This window comes from Aquarana catesbeiana, linkage group LG12, assembly GCF_042186555.1.
Source record: "Aquarana catesbeiana isolate 2022-GZ linkage group LG12, ASM4218655v1, whole genome shotgun sequence".
NCBI lineage: Eukaryota > Metazoa > Chordata > Amphibia > Anura > Ranidae > Aquarana > Aquarana catesbeiana.
In genome coordinates this window covers 5,854,422-5,869,623 of record NC_133335.1, presented here as the reverse complement: position 1 = coordinate 5,869,623, position 15,202 = coordinate 5,854,422, and the positions used below count along the sequence as shown (strand labels likewise).

The 15,202-nt window shown below is 49.0% G+C and overlaps 2 protein-coding genes across 4 annotated transcripts in view; both read right to left on the bottom strand.

The window, feature by feature from the left end:
- LOC141113854 (ABC-type organic anion transporter ABCA8-like) overlaps positions 1–15,202 on the bottom strand; it is a 233,996-nt gene that overhangs the window by 75,082 nt on the left and 143,712 nt on the right. The window lies entirely within an intron of this gene.
- The window catches only part of LOC141113853 (cholesterol transporter ABCA5-like), a 106,536-nt gene that overhangs the window by 75,082 nt on the left and 16,252 nt on the right, over positions 1–15,202 (bottom strand). For all 3 annotated transcript variants that reach the window (XM_073607177.1, XM_073607176.1, XM_073607178.1), the window contains 3 exons: positions 8,438–8,645; positions 8,080–8,235; positions 5,373–5,467 (listed from right to left, as the gene is read on the bottom strand). In XM_073607177.1, coding sequence (XP_073463278.1) covers positions 5,373–5,467; positions 8,080–8,235; positions 8,438–8,645 — 459 coding nt within the window. The remainder of the gene's footprint in view (positions 1–5,372; positions 5,468–8,079; positions 8,236–8,437; positions 8,646–15,202) is intronic.

The following is a 15,202-nucleotide window of genomic DNA, read 5'->3' as shown; positions in this document are numbered from 1 at the left end:
CCCTGAGCCCCCCACCTCCCCACAGTGTCCCCCTGTTCCCCCCCCTCCCCACAGTGTCCCCCTGAGCCCCCCACCTCCCCACAGTGTCCCCCTGTGCCCCCCACCTCCCCACAGTGTCCCCCTGTGCCCCCCACCTCCCCACAGTGTCCCCCTGAGCCCTCCACCTCCCCACAGTGTCCCCCTGTGCCCCCCACCTCCCCACAGTGTCCCCCTGTGCCCCCACCTCCCCACAGTGTCCCCCTGAGCCCTCCACCTCCCCACAGTTTCCCCCTGTGCCCCCCACCTCCCCACAGTGTCCCCCTGTGCCCCCCACCTCCCCACAGTGTCCCCCTGTGCCCCCCACCTCCCCACAGTGTCCCCCTGAGCCCTCCACCTCCCCACAGTTTCCCCCTGTGCCCCCCCACCTCCCCACAGTGTCCCCCTGAGCCCTCCACCTCCCCACAGTGTCCCCCTGAGCCCTCCATCTCCCCACAGTTTCCCCCTGAGCCCCCCCCACAGTGTCCCCCTGTGCCCCTCACCTCCCCACAGTTTCCCCCTGAGCCCCCCACCTCCCCACAGTGTCCCCCTGAGCCCCCCACCTCCCCACAGTGTCCCCCTGTGCCCCCACCTCCCCACAGTTTCCCCCTGAGCCCTCCACCTCCCCACAGTGTCCCCCTGTGCCCCCCACCTCCCCACAGTGTCCCCCTGTGCCCCCCACCTCCCCACAGTTTCCCCCTGAGCCCTCCACCTCCCCACAGTGTCCCCCTGAGCCCTCCACCTCCCCACAGTGTCCCCCTGTGCCCCCCCTCCCCACAGTGTCCCCCTGAGCCCTCCACCTCCCCACAGTGTCCCCCTGTGCCCCCCACCTCCCCACAGTTTCCCCCTGAGCCCTCCACCTCCCCACAGTGTCCCCCTGTGCCCCCCACCTCCCCACAGTGTCCCCCTGTGCCCCCCCACCTCCCCACAGTTTCCCCCTGAGCCCTCCACCTCCCCACAGTGTCTCCCTGTGCCCCCCACCTCCCCACAGTGTCCCCCTGTGCCCCCCACCGTGTCCCACTGTGCCCCCACCTCCCCACAGTTTCCCCCTGAGCCCTCCACCTCCCCACAGTGTCCCCCTGTGCCCCCAACCTCCCCACAGTTTCCCCCTGAGCCCTCCACCTCCCCACAGTGTCCCCCACCTCCGCACAGTGTCCCCCTGTGCCCCCCACCGTGTCCCACTGTGCCCCCACCTCCCCACAGTTTCCCCCTGAGTCCTCCACCTCCCCACAGTGTCCCCCCTGTGCCCCCCACCTCCCCACAGTTTCCCCCTGAGCCCTCCACCTCCCCACAGTGTCCCCCTGAGCCCTCCACCTCCCCACAGTGTCCCCCTGTGCCCCCCATCTCCCCACAGTTTCCCCCTGAGCCCTCCACCTCCCCACAGTGTCCCCCTGTGCCCCCCACCTCCCCACAGTGTCCCCCACCTCCCCACAGTGACCCCCTGTGCCCCCCACCTCCCCACAGTGTCCCCCTGTGCCCTCCACCTCCCCACAGTGTCCCCCTGTGCCCTTCACCCACCCCCCACAGTGACCCCCTGTGCCCTTCACCCCCCACAGTGTCCCCCTGTGTCTTCTATCCCCCCCATGGTGTCCCCCTGTGCCCTCAACCCACCTACAGTGTCCCCCTGTGCCACCCACCCATCTACAGTGTCCCCCTGTGCCACCCACCCCCCCCACGGTGTCTTCCTGTGTCCTCCACCCCCACTGTGTCGCCTTCACCCCTGATGGCTACCCTGAGAGACACTGTGTTAAGTCTGGAGGATCCCAGTGCTCTACTGTGTGCCCTGTGTTTTGGTTTGTGCCCTGCTATTTGCCCTACTGCGTGCCCCATGGCCTGTGATGTGCCCTGCTGTGTACCCCCTTATGTGCCCTACTCTGTGCCCCTTGCCCTGTGATGTGCCTTGTGATGTGCCCTGCTGTGTACAGCCTGTTGTGCTCTACTGTGTGCCCTGTAATGTGCTCTACTGTGTGTCCCATGCCCTGGGATGTGTGCCCTGATGTGTACCGCCTGTGTCCTGTTCCCAAGGATGTGCCCTACTGTGTGCCCTGCTGTGTGCCCTACTATTTGCCACATGCCCTGTGATGTGCGGCCCGCTCCCTGCTGTGTATCTCCTGATGTGCTCTGTGATGTTCCCCGCTGTGTACCCACTGATGTGCCCTGTACCCCCTGTGATGCACCATGCTGTGCTCAATAATGTGCCCTGATGTGTACAGCATAATAAACCCTGCTGGGTGCCCCATTATGTGTCCTGTGATGTGCCCTACTGTGTGCCCCATGCCCTGTGCCCCATGATGTGCCCCGTGCTCTGCTGTGTGCCATGTGATGTGCCTTACTGTGTGCCTCATGATTTATGTAAGTGGGGCTTTGTGTAGGTGTGGCTTGCATGTGGGCGGAGACACAGGGGGCCCCATGACCTTCTACTGCCCGGGGGCCCCATGAGTTGTCAGTCCGCCCCTGAGCAGCAGCATTCATAATAGACTGAAGGGGGGATAGCCTGCTTAAGGGTAGGCCATTAAGGAGAGAGTTGCAGTAGTCGAGGTGGGAAATAATCAAGGAGTGAATAAGTTGCTTTGTGGTGTCATTAGTCAGGAAGGGTGGAATTCTGGAGATGTTGCGGAGGTTAAGGTGGCAGGATTTAGCCAGTGATTGGATATGGGGGTTGAAGGAGAGGTCAGAGTCAAGGATTACACCCAGGACCCTGGTATGTGTGGAGGGACCAATGGTTGTGTTGTTGATCTTAATGGTGAAGTCACAGGGGGAGGGACCGGGAAATATAACGAGCTCAGTTTTAGAAAGATTAAGTTTGAGGACGTGGTGTGACATCCATACCGATATGTCATTCAGTAAGTTTGAGATCCGAGAGGAGATCGAGGGGGTGAGTTGAGGAGTGAAGAGATAGATCTGGGTGTCATCGGCATAGAGGTGGTATTGGAAGCCATGGGAGGTTATCAACTGGCCCAGGGAAGAGGTATAGAGCGAGAATAGGAGGGGCCCAAGGACGGAGCCTTGTACATTTGTACTATGTGAATAGGAGCAAAATCAAATGTTATTAGGCTATATCCTCTGCAGGTTAAATGTTGTTGATTCTTACAGACTAGAGTGAATCAAAAAATTTAACATTATGACCACTAAATGGAGCTGAAGATCATAGGAAATAAATACAAAAAGTATTGGGACACCTACCTTTACATGCACATGAACTTTAATGGCATCCCAGTCAGTCCGTAGGGTTCAATATTGAGTTGGCCCACCCTTTGCAGCTATAACAGCTTCAATTGTTCTGGGAAGGCCGTCCACAAGGTTTAGGAGTGTGTCTATGGGAATGTTTGACCATTCTTCCAGAAGTGTATTTGTGAGGTCAGGCACTGATGCTGGACGAGAAGGCCTGGCTCGCAGTCTCCACTCTAATTCAACCCAAAGGTGTTCTGTCAGGTTGAGGTCAGGACTCAACCTGTGCAGATCAGTCAAGTTCCTCCACCCCAAACTTGCTCATCCATGTCTTTATGTACCTTGCTTTGTGCACTGGTCCAAACCATTTGGTGGAGGGGGGATTATGGTATGGGGTTGTTGTTCAGGGGTTGGGCTTGGCCCCTTAGTTCCAGTGAAGGGAACTCTTAAGGCATCAGCATACCAAGACATTTTGGACAATTTCATGCTCCCAACTTTGTGGGAACAGTTTGGGGACGGCCCCTTCCTGTTCCAACATGACTGCGCACCAGTGCACAAAGCAAGGTCCATAAAGACATGGATGAGCAAGTTTGGGGTGGAGGAACTTGACTGGCCTGCACAGAGTCCTGAACTCAACCCGATAAAACACCTTTGGGATGAAATAGAGCGGAGACTGCGAGCCTGACCTTCTCGTCCAACGTCAGTGCCTGACCTCACAAATGCACTTCTGAAAGAATGGTCAAACATTCCCATAGACACACTCCTAAACCTTGTGGACGGCCTTCCCAGAAGAGTTGAAGCTGTTATCGCAGCCAAGGGTGGGCCAACTCAATATTGAACCCTGCGGACTAAGACTGGGATTCCATTAAAGTTCACGTGTGTGTAAAGGCAGGTGTCACAATACTTTTGGTAGCTGGAGTCTTAGGGCCTGAGTGCCTATAACAGTACATTACTTGCTGTAGACATGAAAGGGTGGGCATATTGTATCTATGGGGTCCATATTTTAAAAAATTTCTTGTGCATGTCTAGGAGAATGCTGGTGCCTATATGCAATGACAGAGTTCTGTAAAGGGTACAAATTGCTTTTCCAAAGCTCTTGCTATGGCTTGTTTCGCTGTCAGTAAAACATACATTGGTTGCCAATTTAAACTGGGACCTTGTGAGGTCTGGGGGCTTTAAGTGTAAGAGAACATACCACAGGTCTCTATGGAAGGGACAAGCCAGGAATGATTGAAAGAGTTTAAGGACCTTGATCCCAAATACAGAGAGCATAGAGCATGTCCACCATGTGTGGAGAACATCCCCTGGAATGGAGCAGCCTCAGAAACAAGTGCCAGGAGAAGATGGGTAGAGGGGTGCTAGACGAGACGGAAGCATATACCTCCTCAATATGGTCCTGAAGACTGATTCGAAGGTAGGTATGTTGATAGAACAGGAGCCTATCATGCACCAGGTTTGTGACCGTCTTCCTTGCCTTTGGTGCCTTCCTTGGTCTTCTTCAAACTTACCGAATGACGGCTGCAGGGCGGTTGCTTAACTCCGGGAGGGCGTACAGTGACGTCGTCCCAAAATTCCGCTCTCACGCGCACCCAAGAACATCCATGACCGCCGGGTACAGAGGACCCGGCGCATCACTGATCACGACTGTTCACCATGTGATCGCTCCATCATGTCACGTTCCTCTTTCCCCTCTCTGTACCGATCTGTACACAGAGGAGGAGGGATCGGATGGCAGCAGCGCTGTGGGCTGGATGTGTAGTGCCCACAGCGCTGCTCTGTGACAAATGCAGTCACATCCAGCCATCCATGCTCAGCCATCCATCCATGCTTAGCAATACCCTGCACTACTCTGCAATACCCTGTGCAATACCCTGTGCAATACCCAGCCATACCCAGCCATGCTCTACCATACCCAGCCATGCTCTACCATACCCAGCCATGCTCTACCATACCCAGCCATGCTCAGCCATGCTGATAGAACAGGAGCCTATCATGGACCAGATTTGTGACCATCTTCCTTGTCTTTGGTGCCTTCTTTGGTCTTCTTCCCACTTAGAAACGTAAGTGTGTCTGTTAGGGCTTTTAAGAAACCGGGTCCATTTTTACCCCTCAGGCTCTTTCTCTCTCCACTGATCAGACAGTTACCTATATAATGAGTAGTGATGGGACAGAAATGGCTTTTGGCTCACCTGAACAATGGCAGAGTCAATGCTGGCTTGTAGAGAGATGAACCCCACTTTCCAGTACTTCAGGGGGCGGCAGCTTTCTGAAGTTTCACAGTAACCTGGAGGAACACACAGGAAGAGCAAAGACCAAAAGAAGACAAATATTATAGCCAGTAGTATTTCTTATATGCAACCCTGTGAAAGAGAATAGTAGCTGTCGGGAACATGCTGGCCATAACACAGCTGAAGCTCCAAAGCGCATGCAGCGCCGGCCTGCTTGTGCCCGTCTTACTGTGCTCAGGCGAATGTATATGCGCATGCGAATGCACACACCTATGCTCATGCATGTATTAGCCATTGACACTGGCACCAAGTGGCCTATATAAGTGCAGCAGCTGCACTAGTCCATTGGTGTCTGATCTGCAGCTGTACCCGTGTTCTTGTATCGGATTCTGCAGACTTCTGTGTTTAACCGAACTTGCTCCTGACTTTGCTTGAACGCTACCTGTGCTGACCTTGGCCTGTCTCTGGACTTTGCTCTGCCTTCTGCTTATCTGCTTGATCTCGTGTTGCCAACCTCTGCCTGTACCCTGACAGTTCCTTGCCTGCCATCTAAACCTGCATCTGACTGTCTGTTGCCGACCTGGCTTGTCTGACCTCACATCCAGTTGTTCATTTGCCCTGCCTGTATCTGCCTAGCTCCAACTAGAGTATCTTCTACTGTGGGTCTTCCTGTACCTGCTATCAGCCTGCTATCAGCCGCTGCCCATTGCTGCCTACCAGTCCAGGATCTGCTGTTCCAACTCTCCAGCCAGCTCTGATGATGCACCTGCTATACATCACTACTACCACCAGAATACACAGGCAGTCAGCACACTCTCGTTGCCACTGTCGCAACATCAGTAGTCCCCAAGCCAGATCTGTAAAAGAGGCCTCCCGCTGCACATCAGGCTCAGGCCGCAAGGTATGTGACAGTGACATTGTTCTTACTGACCACCAATGTAAGGGGCATTCTTCCCACTGACCACCATTTTAAGGGACATTCTTCCCACTGACCTCCAATGTAAGGAACATTCTTCTCACTGATCACCAATGTAAGGAACATTCTTCTCACTGATCACCAATGTAAGGAACATTCTTCTCACTGATCACCAATGTAAGGAGCATTCTTCTCACTGATCACCAATGTAAGGAACATTCTTCTCACTGATCACCAATGTAAGGAGCATTCTTCTCACTGATCACCAATGTAAGGAGCATTCTTCTCACTGATCACCAATGTAAGGAACATTTTTCTCACTGATCACCAATGTAAGGAACATTCTTCTCACTGATCACCAATGTAAGGAGCATTCTTCTCACTGATCACCAATGTAAGGAACATTCTTCTCACTGATCACCAATGTAAGGAGCATTCTTCTCACTGATCACCAATGTAAGGAACATTCTTCTCACTGATCACCAATGTAAGGGACATTCTTCCCACTGATCACCAATGTAAGGGACATTCTTCCCACTGATCACCAATGTAAGGGACATTCTTCCCACTGATCACCAATGTAAGGGACATTCTTCTCACTGACCACCATTGTAAGGGACATTCTTCCCACTGATCACCAATGTAAGAACATTCTTCCCACTGACCACCATTGTAAGGGGCATTTTTTCCCACTGGCCACCGAGACGTATTTTTACACTGACCACCAATGTAAGGGGCAGTCTTCCCATTGACCTCCAATGTAAGGAGCATTCTTTCTACTGACCACCAATATAAAGGTCATTCTTACACTGATCACCAATGTAAGGGGCATTGTTCTCACTGGCCACCAATGTAAGTGGCATTCTTCCCACTGATCACCATTTTAAGGGGCATTCTTTCTACTAACCACCATTGTAAGGGGCATTCTTCCCACTGACCACCAATGTAAGGGGCATTTTTCCCACTGACCACCATTTTAAGGGGCATTCTTCCCACTGATCACCAATGTAAGGAACATTCTTCCCACCGATCACCAACGTAAGTGACATTCTTCCCACTGACCACCAATGTAAGTGACATTCTTCCCACTGACCACCATTTTAAGGGGCATTCTTCTCACTGACCACCATTGTAAGGGGCATTTTTTCCCATTGGTCACCAATATAAGGGGCATTCTTACACTGACCACCAATGTAAGGGGCATTCTTCTCACTGATCACCAATGTAAGGGACATTCTTCCCACTGATCACCAATGTAAGGAGCATTCTTTTTTTCCATGAATCACCAATGTAAGGGGTGTTTTATGATTGATCGCCGATGTAAGGAGAAGTCTTCCTACTGACCCCCAATAGAAGGATCTTTCTCCCCACTGACCACCAATGCAAGAAGCATTCTTGCCACTGATAACTGATGGAAGGATCATTCTTCCCACTGACCACCAACGTAAGGGAAATTCTTCCCAATGACAACTGGCCAGTGGCCACTAACATAAGGGATATTTTTCCCACTGATCCCCAATGAATTGGATTAGCAGAGGTTACCTGAGCCCTGAAACTTATTTTACAGGTTCCTCTGGTAAAATGGTTGAGAAAGGCTGCAGTAGACTTTCATGTAAATGCAAAAAGAAAACAAGGAAGTGGCAGTATGAAAGTTTCAACATTCTGATGTTTTTAAAGGAAGTGAAATTGCTTAGGATGTAAAAACAGAGACCTCCATGGCACTGCTGAAAAATTGTCTACCCGCTCTCTTACCTCTCTGAGCCAAGTAGTCATTGGGGTTCGGGATGAAGTAGTGATGAAATCTGATAAAATACGTAAACTCGTTCTCAAATTCCACAGCAGCGGTGATTTTCCCATAAACTGCGTCCTGGAGGTCAGAAGTGTTTTGGAATTCCTGCATTGATATTTCTGGAAGGAGGAATCGGGACTTTTGTAATTTCCATTCATTTATTAGCGGAGGTCATTCTTGGGGTACCCCAGCTTCGTACACACATCTAACACTTGAACAGGAACTAAAAGATTTTATAAAGCAGTCAGGCCCTATGATGACCCCCATACACTCTTCATTCATCAGGGAGGAGCACCATGCTCGGCTTAGAGCTGATCTTACCTGGGGTGATGGGGCTTCTGCTGACCCTCTGCATTATGTCCCGGATGACTGGGGTCGTGGGGATGTAGCCAACTGCAAAACCTTTGTTGCTGAATTCATCCAGGTGCCCCAGGACAACGGCTGGTGTGTACACATTCCACTTTGGACCTTCTCTAAGAGCCAGCATTAAGAAGAGCATGAAGATCAACGCCAAATGCTGGACCCACTCCTGTAAACCAAACATGGGGTCACCACCATCACCAATTATAATAAATCATTCGAGATCACAGACAGAGATCTCCTGAGCTCTCCACTACAGGAAATTATGGGTAAGATAAAGGGGCCCCAAACCAGAGGAATCCAATCTCCTTGAGGACATGGGACGGCCTCTCTGGATGATTAAAGCTGAACTCCAGAGAAACAGTTTTATTTAGTTATGCACAGAGAGGGTTTGAACCACTGTTGGCTTTTTATGCATTCATCTTAAAACCTCAATAGCAAAAGGCCAGCTGTGGAATTTCAATCACTGATGTGTTTATGGCAGAGGTGGAAATCCAACACGTTTCAGAACATCACACCCTTCATCAGAGCTGTTTATATTAAACCAATTATTAAATGGATTGAAAACCTTTGATTATACCAAAATAGATTTACAGAAAGGATTTGGACCATGAAGAACATCAAACTGTAGCAGGGACAAGCAGAAAGTGTTAATTCCTGTGTCCTCATAAGGGATATATTGATAACTTCCTGTCCTGGGGACAGGGTGTCACAAGGGCGGAAAGTAGTAATGAACACAAACAGCAAGAACACCATAATGATATCAAGCAAGCAGCAATAGAATATCATTTAGCCTTCATTGCTCCCTGTGTCTTCCTGTCCTGGTGACACCATTGTAGGCAGGCGTAGTCTTCTTTCTCCACTGCAGGTGGCGCTCTTCTGCAGGGCAACCAAGAAGCAAATGGAGCAAGTAGTATAGGTCTGTACAGCCCCAAGCCAACGTTACTTTTGTCACTCTTACAAGAAGTGGTCTGGTCACTCCCTGTTGGGCCACCCCAAAAATTACAGTGGACCATCGTTATAATCGAACCCTGCAAGGCCTGTAATGAGAGTGGCGGGTGGGCCATACCCTATCCATGGTCCATCAAGGACCTTGTCAGGCATGTATCCCCTCCGAGTTATGGGATATTCCCCAGTCGCATATCCTACATATCTGCCAAGTAATCCACAAAACAGGTAGCCATTTTGGGGTGGATCAGACAGAATCACTGGTTTGGAGGTACTTCTGTAGCGCTGGTAGATTTGCAATCTACCGCATGTTAGGTAAATTTAGTAAATTGTGCGTTAGGAAGGTTAAAGGTTGCCTCTGTTACAGCTTGGCTGACGTTGTGTGTGTTTCCATGCTGACCGGTGGGTGTCGCTGTTACCACTGGTTAGTCATGCTCCTCTGTCCCGGAGGCACGCTCGGAGGAGGTGGTCCTCCGAGTTGCATTCTGGGCGAGGGTATTTATGGGACAGATGTCATATTTTGGGGTTCGTATTACAGCCACCTGCTGGCCCTCCTGGCCGACAGGTATGCGTTAAGGAGCTACCTCGTGGTCCTCCGATCGGGAGGCCCACGATACAGCGGCGCAGGGGTGGGTCCAGAGGCTTGTCTGGAGCCTACCACCGCGGCCGAGGAATGGTCCTGAGCTGTCGGTCCTGTGTGACGAAGCTGGACAACCGAGGAGATCCCAGGGGAGGACCCGTCTTAGAGAGATCACGCAGCGTGCCGGTCTATAGAGGGGCCTGGTGACTCGGTTGGAGGACGTATCCAAAAGTAACTATACAGCATAGTGTTGCCGGCTCGGCTTAAAGGTTCAAGCACTGTGACTGACTTTCACTGCAGAGAAATCTACACATCCTGTGGCAGAGGATCGTACAGATTTTGTTCCCAACTAAGTCTGTGGCAGATACTTTGATTCGTGCTGCGTGCTGGCTGCTAGACCGGTGAGAGAGGCCTATCCAGACAAGCAAGTAGTGTGTCCCATGAGGGGAGTGCATTTCAATAGTATTTGAATTCTACCAGGACATTTTGTCAAGAGAACCCTACCAGAGAATATTTGAGTTTCTTCTGCAAGTTCCCTTTCTACCTCTTTCCTGCTACTTCCTAAGTCGTTTGTTTTAATAAAGCATTGAAAACGTACTCCAGTGTTGGTGCGTGTGTTGTCCAGGAGGAACCCTAGACCCGGTGCCGGTGAAACAGAGGGAAGCAGAGTGAAGGTAACAGACCTGCTTAAACCAGCAGCTCCACCGTGAGTTAGTGCTACACTTCTTAGTTCCATTTTTGTCAGACCGGGTGCACAAAGCTTGTCAGGATTGTGAAAGTTGCGCCAGCTGCAGGGCTCCCTCTGAAAAGATCACTCCAATGACAATCACCACCCCTGAGCCCTTTGGAATTGGTGACCATGGACCTCCTAACGATCTCCAGCATGCCCTATGGCTATCAATATGTGCATGTCTTCGGTGACCACTTTACCAGGTTTGTGGTGGTGGTGCCTACCAAGGACGAGATAGCTGTCACCACTGCAAAAATTTCTGGGAGCACATTGTCCAATCGTATGGCAACTCAAAGTGGATATTGTCAGGTCAAGGCCAGAACTTTGAGTATGTAATCATGACCAAATGTAAATCTCACACCACTCCCTATCACCTCCAAGGCAATGGTACCTGTGAGTGATTAAATCACACCCTGCTGAATGCTACAGACTTTAGAGCTATTGAGATCGGTGGTGCCAACATGGGGGGGCTGTGGTATGGGCCTATAACAACACTGTCCACAAGTCCATCGGACAAATGCCCTTCTTTCTTATGTTTGGACAGTCCGGCCAGATGCCCGTGGACCTTCTGTTGGGGACACTGGAACAACTCCTGCCCAGAACTCTTAGTTCTTGGGTACAGGAACATTGGTAGAGGAGGCAAAAGGCCAAGCAGTTGGTGTTGGACAAACACAAATAGATGGCTCCTGAACCTGTCTAGGAAGAATTACCACTGTGATTGGGGGATTGAATGTTGGTAAGAATGCCAAGCACACCTGAGAAAGCAAGCTCAAGTTACATAGTTACATAGTAGGTGAGGTATTATATTGTATACCCCTGTATGTTGCGGTCGTTCAAGTGCTTATCTAATAGTTTCTTGAAACTATCGATGCCCCCAGCTGAGACCACCGCCTGTGGAAGGCAATTCCACATCCTTGCCGCTCTTACAGTAAAGAAACCTCTACGTAGTTTAAGGTTAAACCTCTTTTCTTCTAATTTTAATGAGTGGCCACAAGTCTTGTTAAACTCCCTTCTACGAAAAAGTTTTATCCCTATTGTGGGGGTCACTAGTATGGTATTTGTATATTCAAATAATCAAATACAAATTTAAAGATAAACACTGCGCTATCAAAAAATAGGCAAAAAGGAAGCAGCTACATACAGTGTGACAACAACGATAAGAACATGATAAGGAAAAATGTAGCGCATAAGAATCAAATGTGAAAAAACACAAAAGGTACTCATAAATGGTGTCACCATCAGTACAATAAATGGCTCATGAGTCTCTCAACATGAAGTGAATAGGTGAAGTCCATCAAGTAAACAATGTATAATTAAATTGTCCCACTGGTTAAAGATGGATAAGCTTGGAAAGCAGCTGATGTTCTAACATAGGCAAAAAATTTCATCCCCAGGGAGAACACATCTACCACATCTACCACACACCATTTGAACGAGAATCCAGCTCTCACTACAGTCTCATGGGAGATGTCCTGTTTCCTCTGATCCGCGCCCTGGTTATCCACTGTGAGGTCCTGCCTGGTGGCCCCTGGAGAACCTACGCAGAGTGTGGCCTGGAGGGTTCTGAGTGTCGGGACATCCTCTCCAATGCCCTGAGTGGCACCCTGCTCATGTGATTCCCTGTCGCTGACAAGGGAATCCAGTATATCTGGTAAGAGTTTTCTACACACTATCTTCACCAAGATTTGTACATCCAGTAGATGTGATCTCCCTGGGGATGAAATTTTTTGCCTATGTTAGAACATCAGCTGCTTTCCAAGCTTTAACCAGTGGGACAATTTAATTATACATTGTTTACTTGATGGACTTCACCTATTCACTTCATGTTGAGAGACTCATGAGCCATTTATTGTACTGATGGTGACACCATTTATGAGTACCTTTTGTGTTTTTTCACATTTGATTCTTATGCGCTACATTTTTCATTATCATATATTCAAATCATATCCCCTCTCAAGCGTCTCTTCTCCAGAAAGAATAAGTTCAGTACTCGCAACCTTTCCTCATAACTAATATCCTCCAGATCCTTTATTAGCTTTGTTGCCCTTCTTTGTACTCGCTCCATTTCCAGTACATCCTTCCTGAGGACTGGTGCCCAGAACTGAACAGCATACTCTAGGTGCCACTGGACCAGAGTCTTGTAGAGTGAGAGAATTATCATTTTATCTCTGGAATTAATCCCCTTTTTTAATGCATGCCAATTTTCTGTTTGCTTTGTTAGCAGCAGCAGCTTGGCATTGCATGCCATTGCTGAGCCTATCATCTACTAGGACCCCCCGGTCGTTTTCCATCCTAGATTCCCCCAGAAGTTCTCCCCCCAGTGTATAGATTGCATTCATATTTTTGACACCCAAATGCATTATTTTACATTTTTCTACATTGAACCTCATTTGCCATGTAGTTGCCCACCCCATTAATTTGTCCGGATCTTTTTGCAAGGTTTCCACATCCTGCGGAGAAGTTATTGCCCTGCTTAGCTTAGTATCAGAGATTGAACTGTTTACCCCATCCTCCAGGTCGTTTATGAATAAATTAAATAGGATTGGTCCCAGCACAGAACCCTGGGGGACCCCACTACCCACCCCTGACCATTCTGAGTACTCCCCATTTATCACCACCCTCTGAACTCGCCCTTGTAGTCAGTTTTCAATCCATGTACTCACCCTATGCTCCATGCCAACGGACCTTATTTTGTACAGTAAACGTTTATGGGGAACTGTGTCAATGCTTTTGCAAAATCCAGATACACCACGTCTACGGGCCTTCCTTTATCTAGATGGCAACTCACCTCCTCATAGAAGATTAGTAGATTGGTTTGGCAAAAACAATTCTTCATGAATCCATGCTGATTACTGCTAATGATACCATTCTCATTACTACAGTCTTGTATATAGTTCCTTAACATCCCCTCCAAGAGCTTTCATACTATTGATGTTAGGCTAACTGGTCCATTTTTAAATATTGGTGCTACATTGGCTTTTCTCCAATCAGCTGGTACCATTCCAGTCAGTAGACTGTCAGTAAAAGTTAGGAACAATGGTCTGGCAATTACTTCACTGAGTTCCCTAGGTACCCTCGGGTGCAAGCCATCTGGTCCCGGTGACTTATTAATGTTAAGTTTCCAAAGCCTAATTTTAATTCTGTCCTCTGTTAACCATGGAGGTGCTTCCTGTGTTGTTTCATGAGGATAAACACTGCAGTTTTGGTTCCTGAAGCCCCCAATTCCCTCGTGAAGACTGAGGAGAAGAATAAATTTAATACCTTCACCATCTTCCCATCCTTTGTAACCAGATGTCCTTCCTCATTCTTTATGGGGCCAATATGGTCTGTCCTCCCTTTTTTACTGTTTACATACTTAAAAAATTTCTTGGGATTTTTTTTATCTCCTCCACAATGTGTCTTTTATGTTCTATCTTAGCCGTCCTTATTGCACCCTTACATTTCTTGTTGCATTCTTTATAAAGTCTGAATGCTGATGATGATCCCTCAACCTTGTATTTTTTGAAGGCCTTCTCCTTTGCTTTTATATGCATTTTTACATTGGCGTTAACCCATCCAGGACTTTTGTTCACTCTTTTAAATTTATTACCCAATGGGATGCATTGGCTAATGCCCTTATTTAATATACTCTTAAAGCAAACCCATCTCTCCTCCGTATTCTTTGTTCCTAATATTTTATCCCAATTTATGCCTTCTAGCAAGGTTTGTAGTTTAGGGAAGTTGGCTCTTTTGAAATTCAGTGTCTTTGTATTCCCCTTGTGTTTCCTATTTGTGTGATTTATACAGAAGCCAATTGACCTGTGATCACTGTTACCTAAATTGGCCCGTATTTCCACATCCGTGATCAGGTGCGTATTGTTGGTAATCAGTAGATCCAGTAACGCTTCTTTTTTAGTTGGTGCTTCTACCATCTGACCCATACAATTGTCCTGCAAGACATTTAGGAACTGGCGAGCCTTAGATGAATGCGCGGTTCCCTCCGCCCAGTCTATGTCTGGATAATTAAAATCCGTCATTATGATAACACTTCCCATCCTTGCTGCTAATCCAAATTGTGATAGGAGATCTGTCTCCAGTTCCTCCCTCAGGTTAGGGGGCCTTTAGCATACTCCCAGTATTATTTTCCCCTTAGCTTCATCCCTTTGGAGCTCTACCCATAAGGATTCCACCTCCTCCCTAGCTCCCTCAGTGATGTCATCTCTCACATTCATTTGTACATTATTCTTGATATATAGGCATACCCCTCCCCCTTTTTTACCCTCTCTATCCTTGCGATAAAGGGTATACCCTTGAATAGTTGCCAGCCAATCATGAGAGCTGCTGAACCAGGTCTCTGAAATTCCCACAAAATCCAAATCCTCCTTGTACAACAGTATCTCTAGTTCACCCATCTTGTCCGTCAGGCTCCTGCATTGGTGAACATGCCTTGTAGTTTAGACTGGTCGCATATTATCCTCTTATTGGGTGT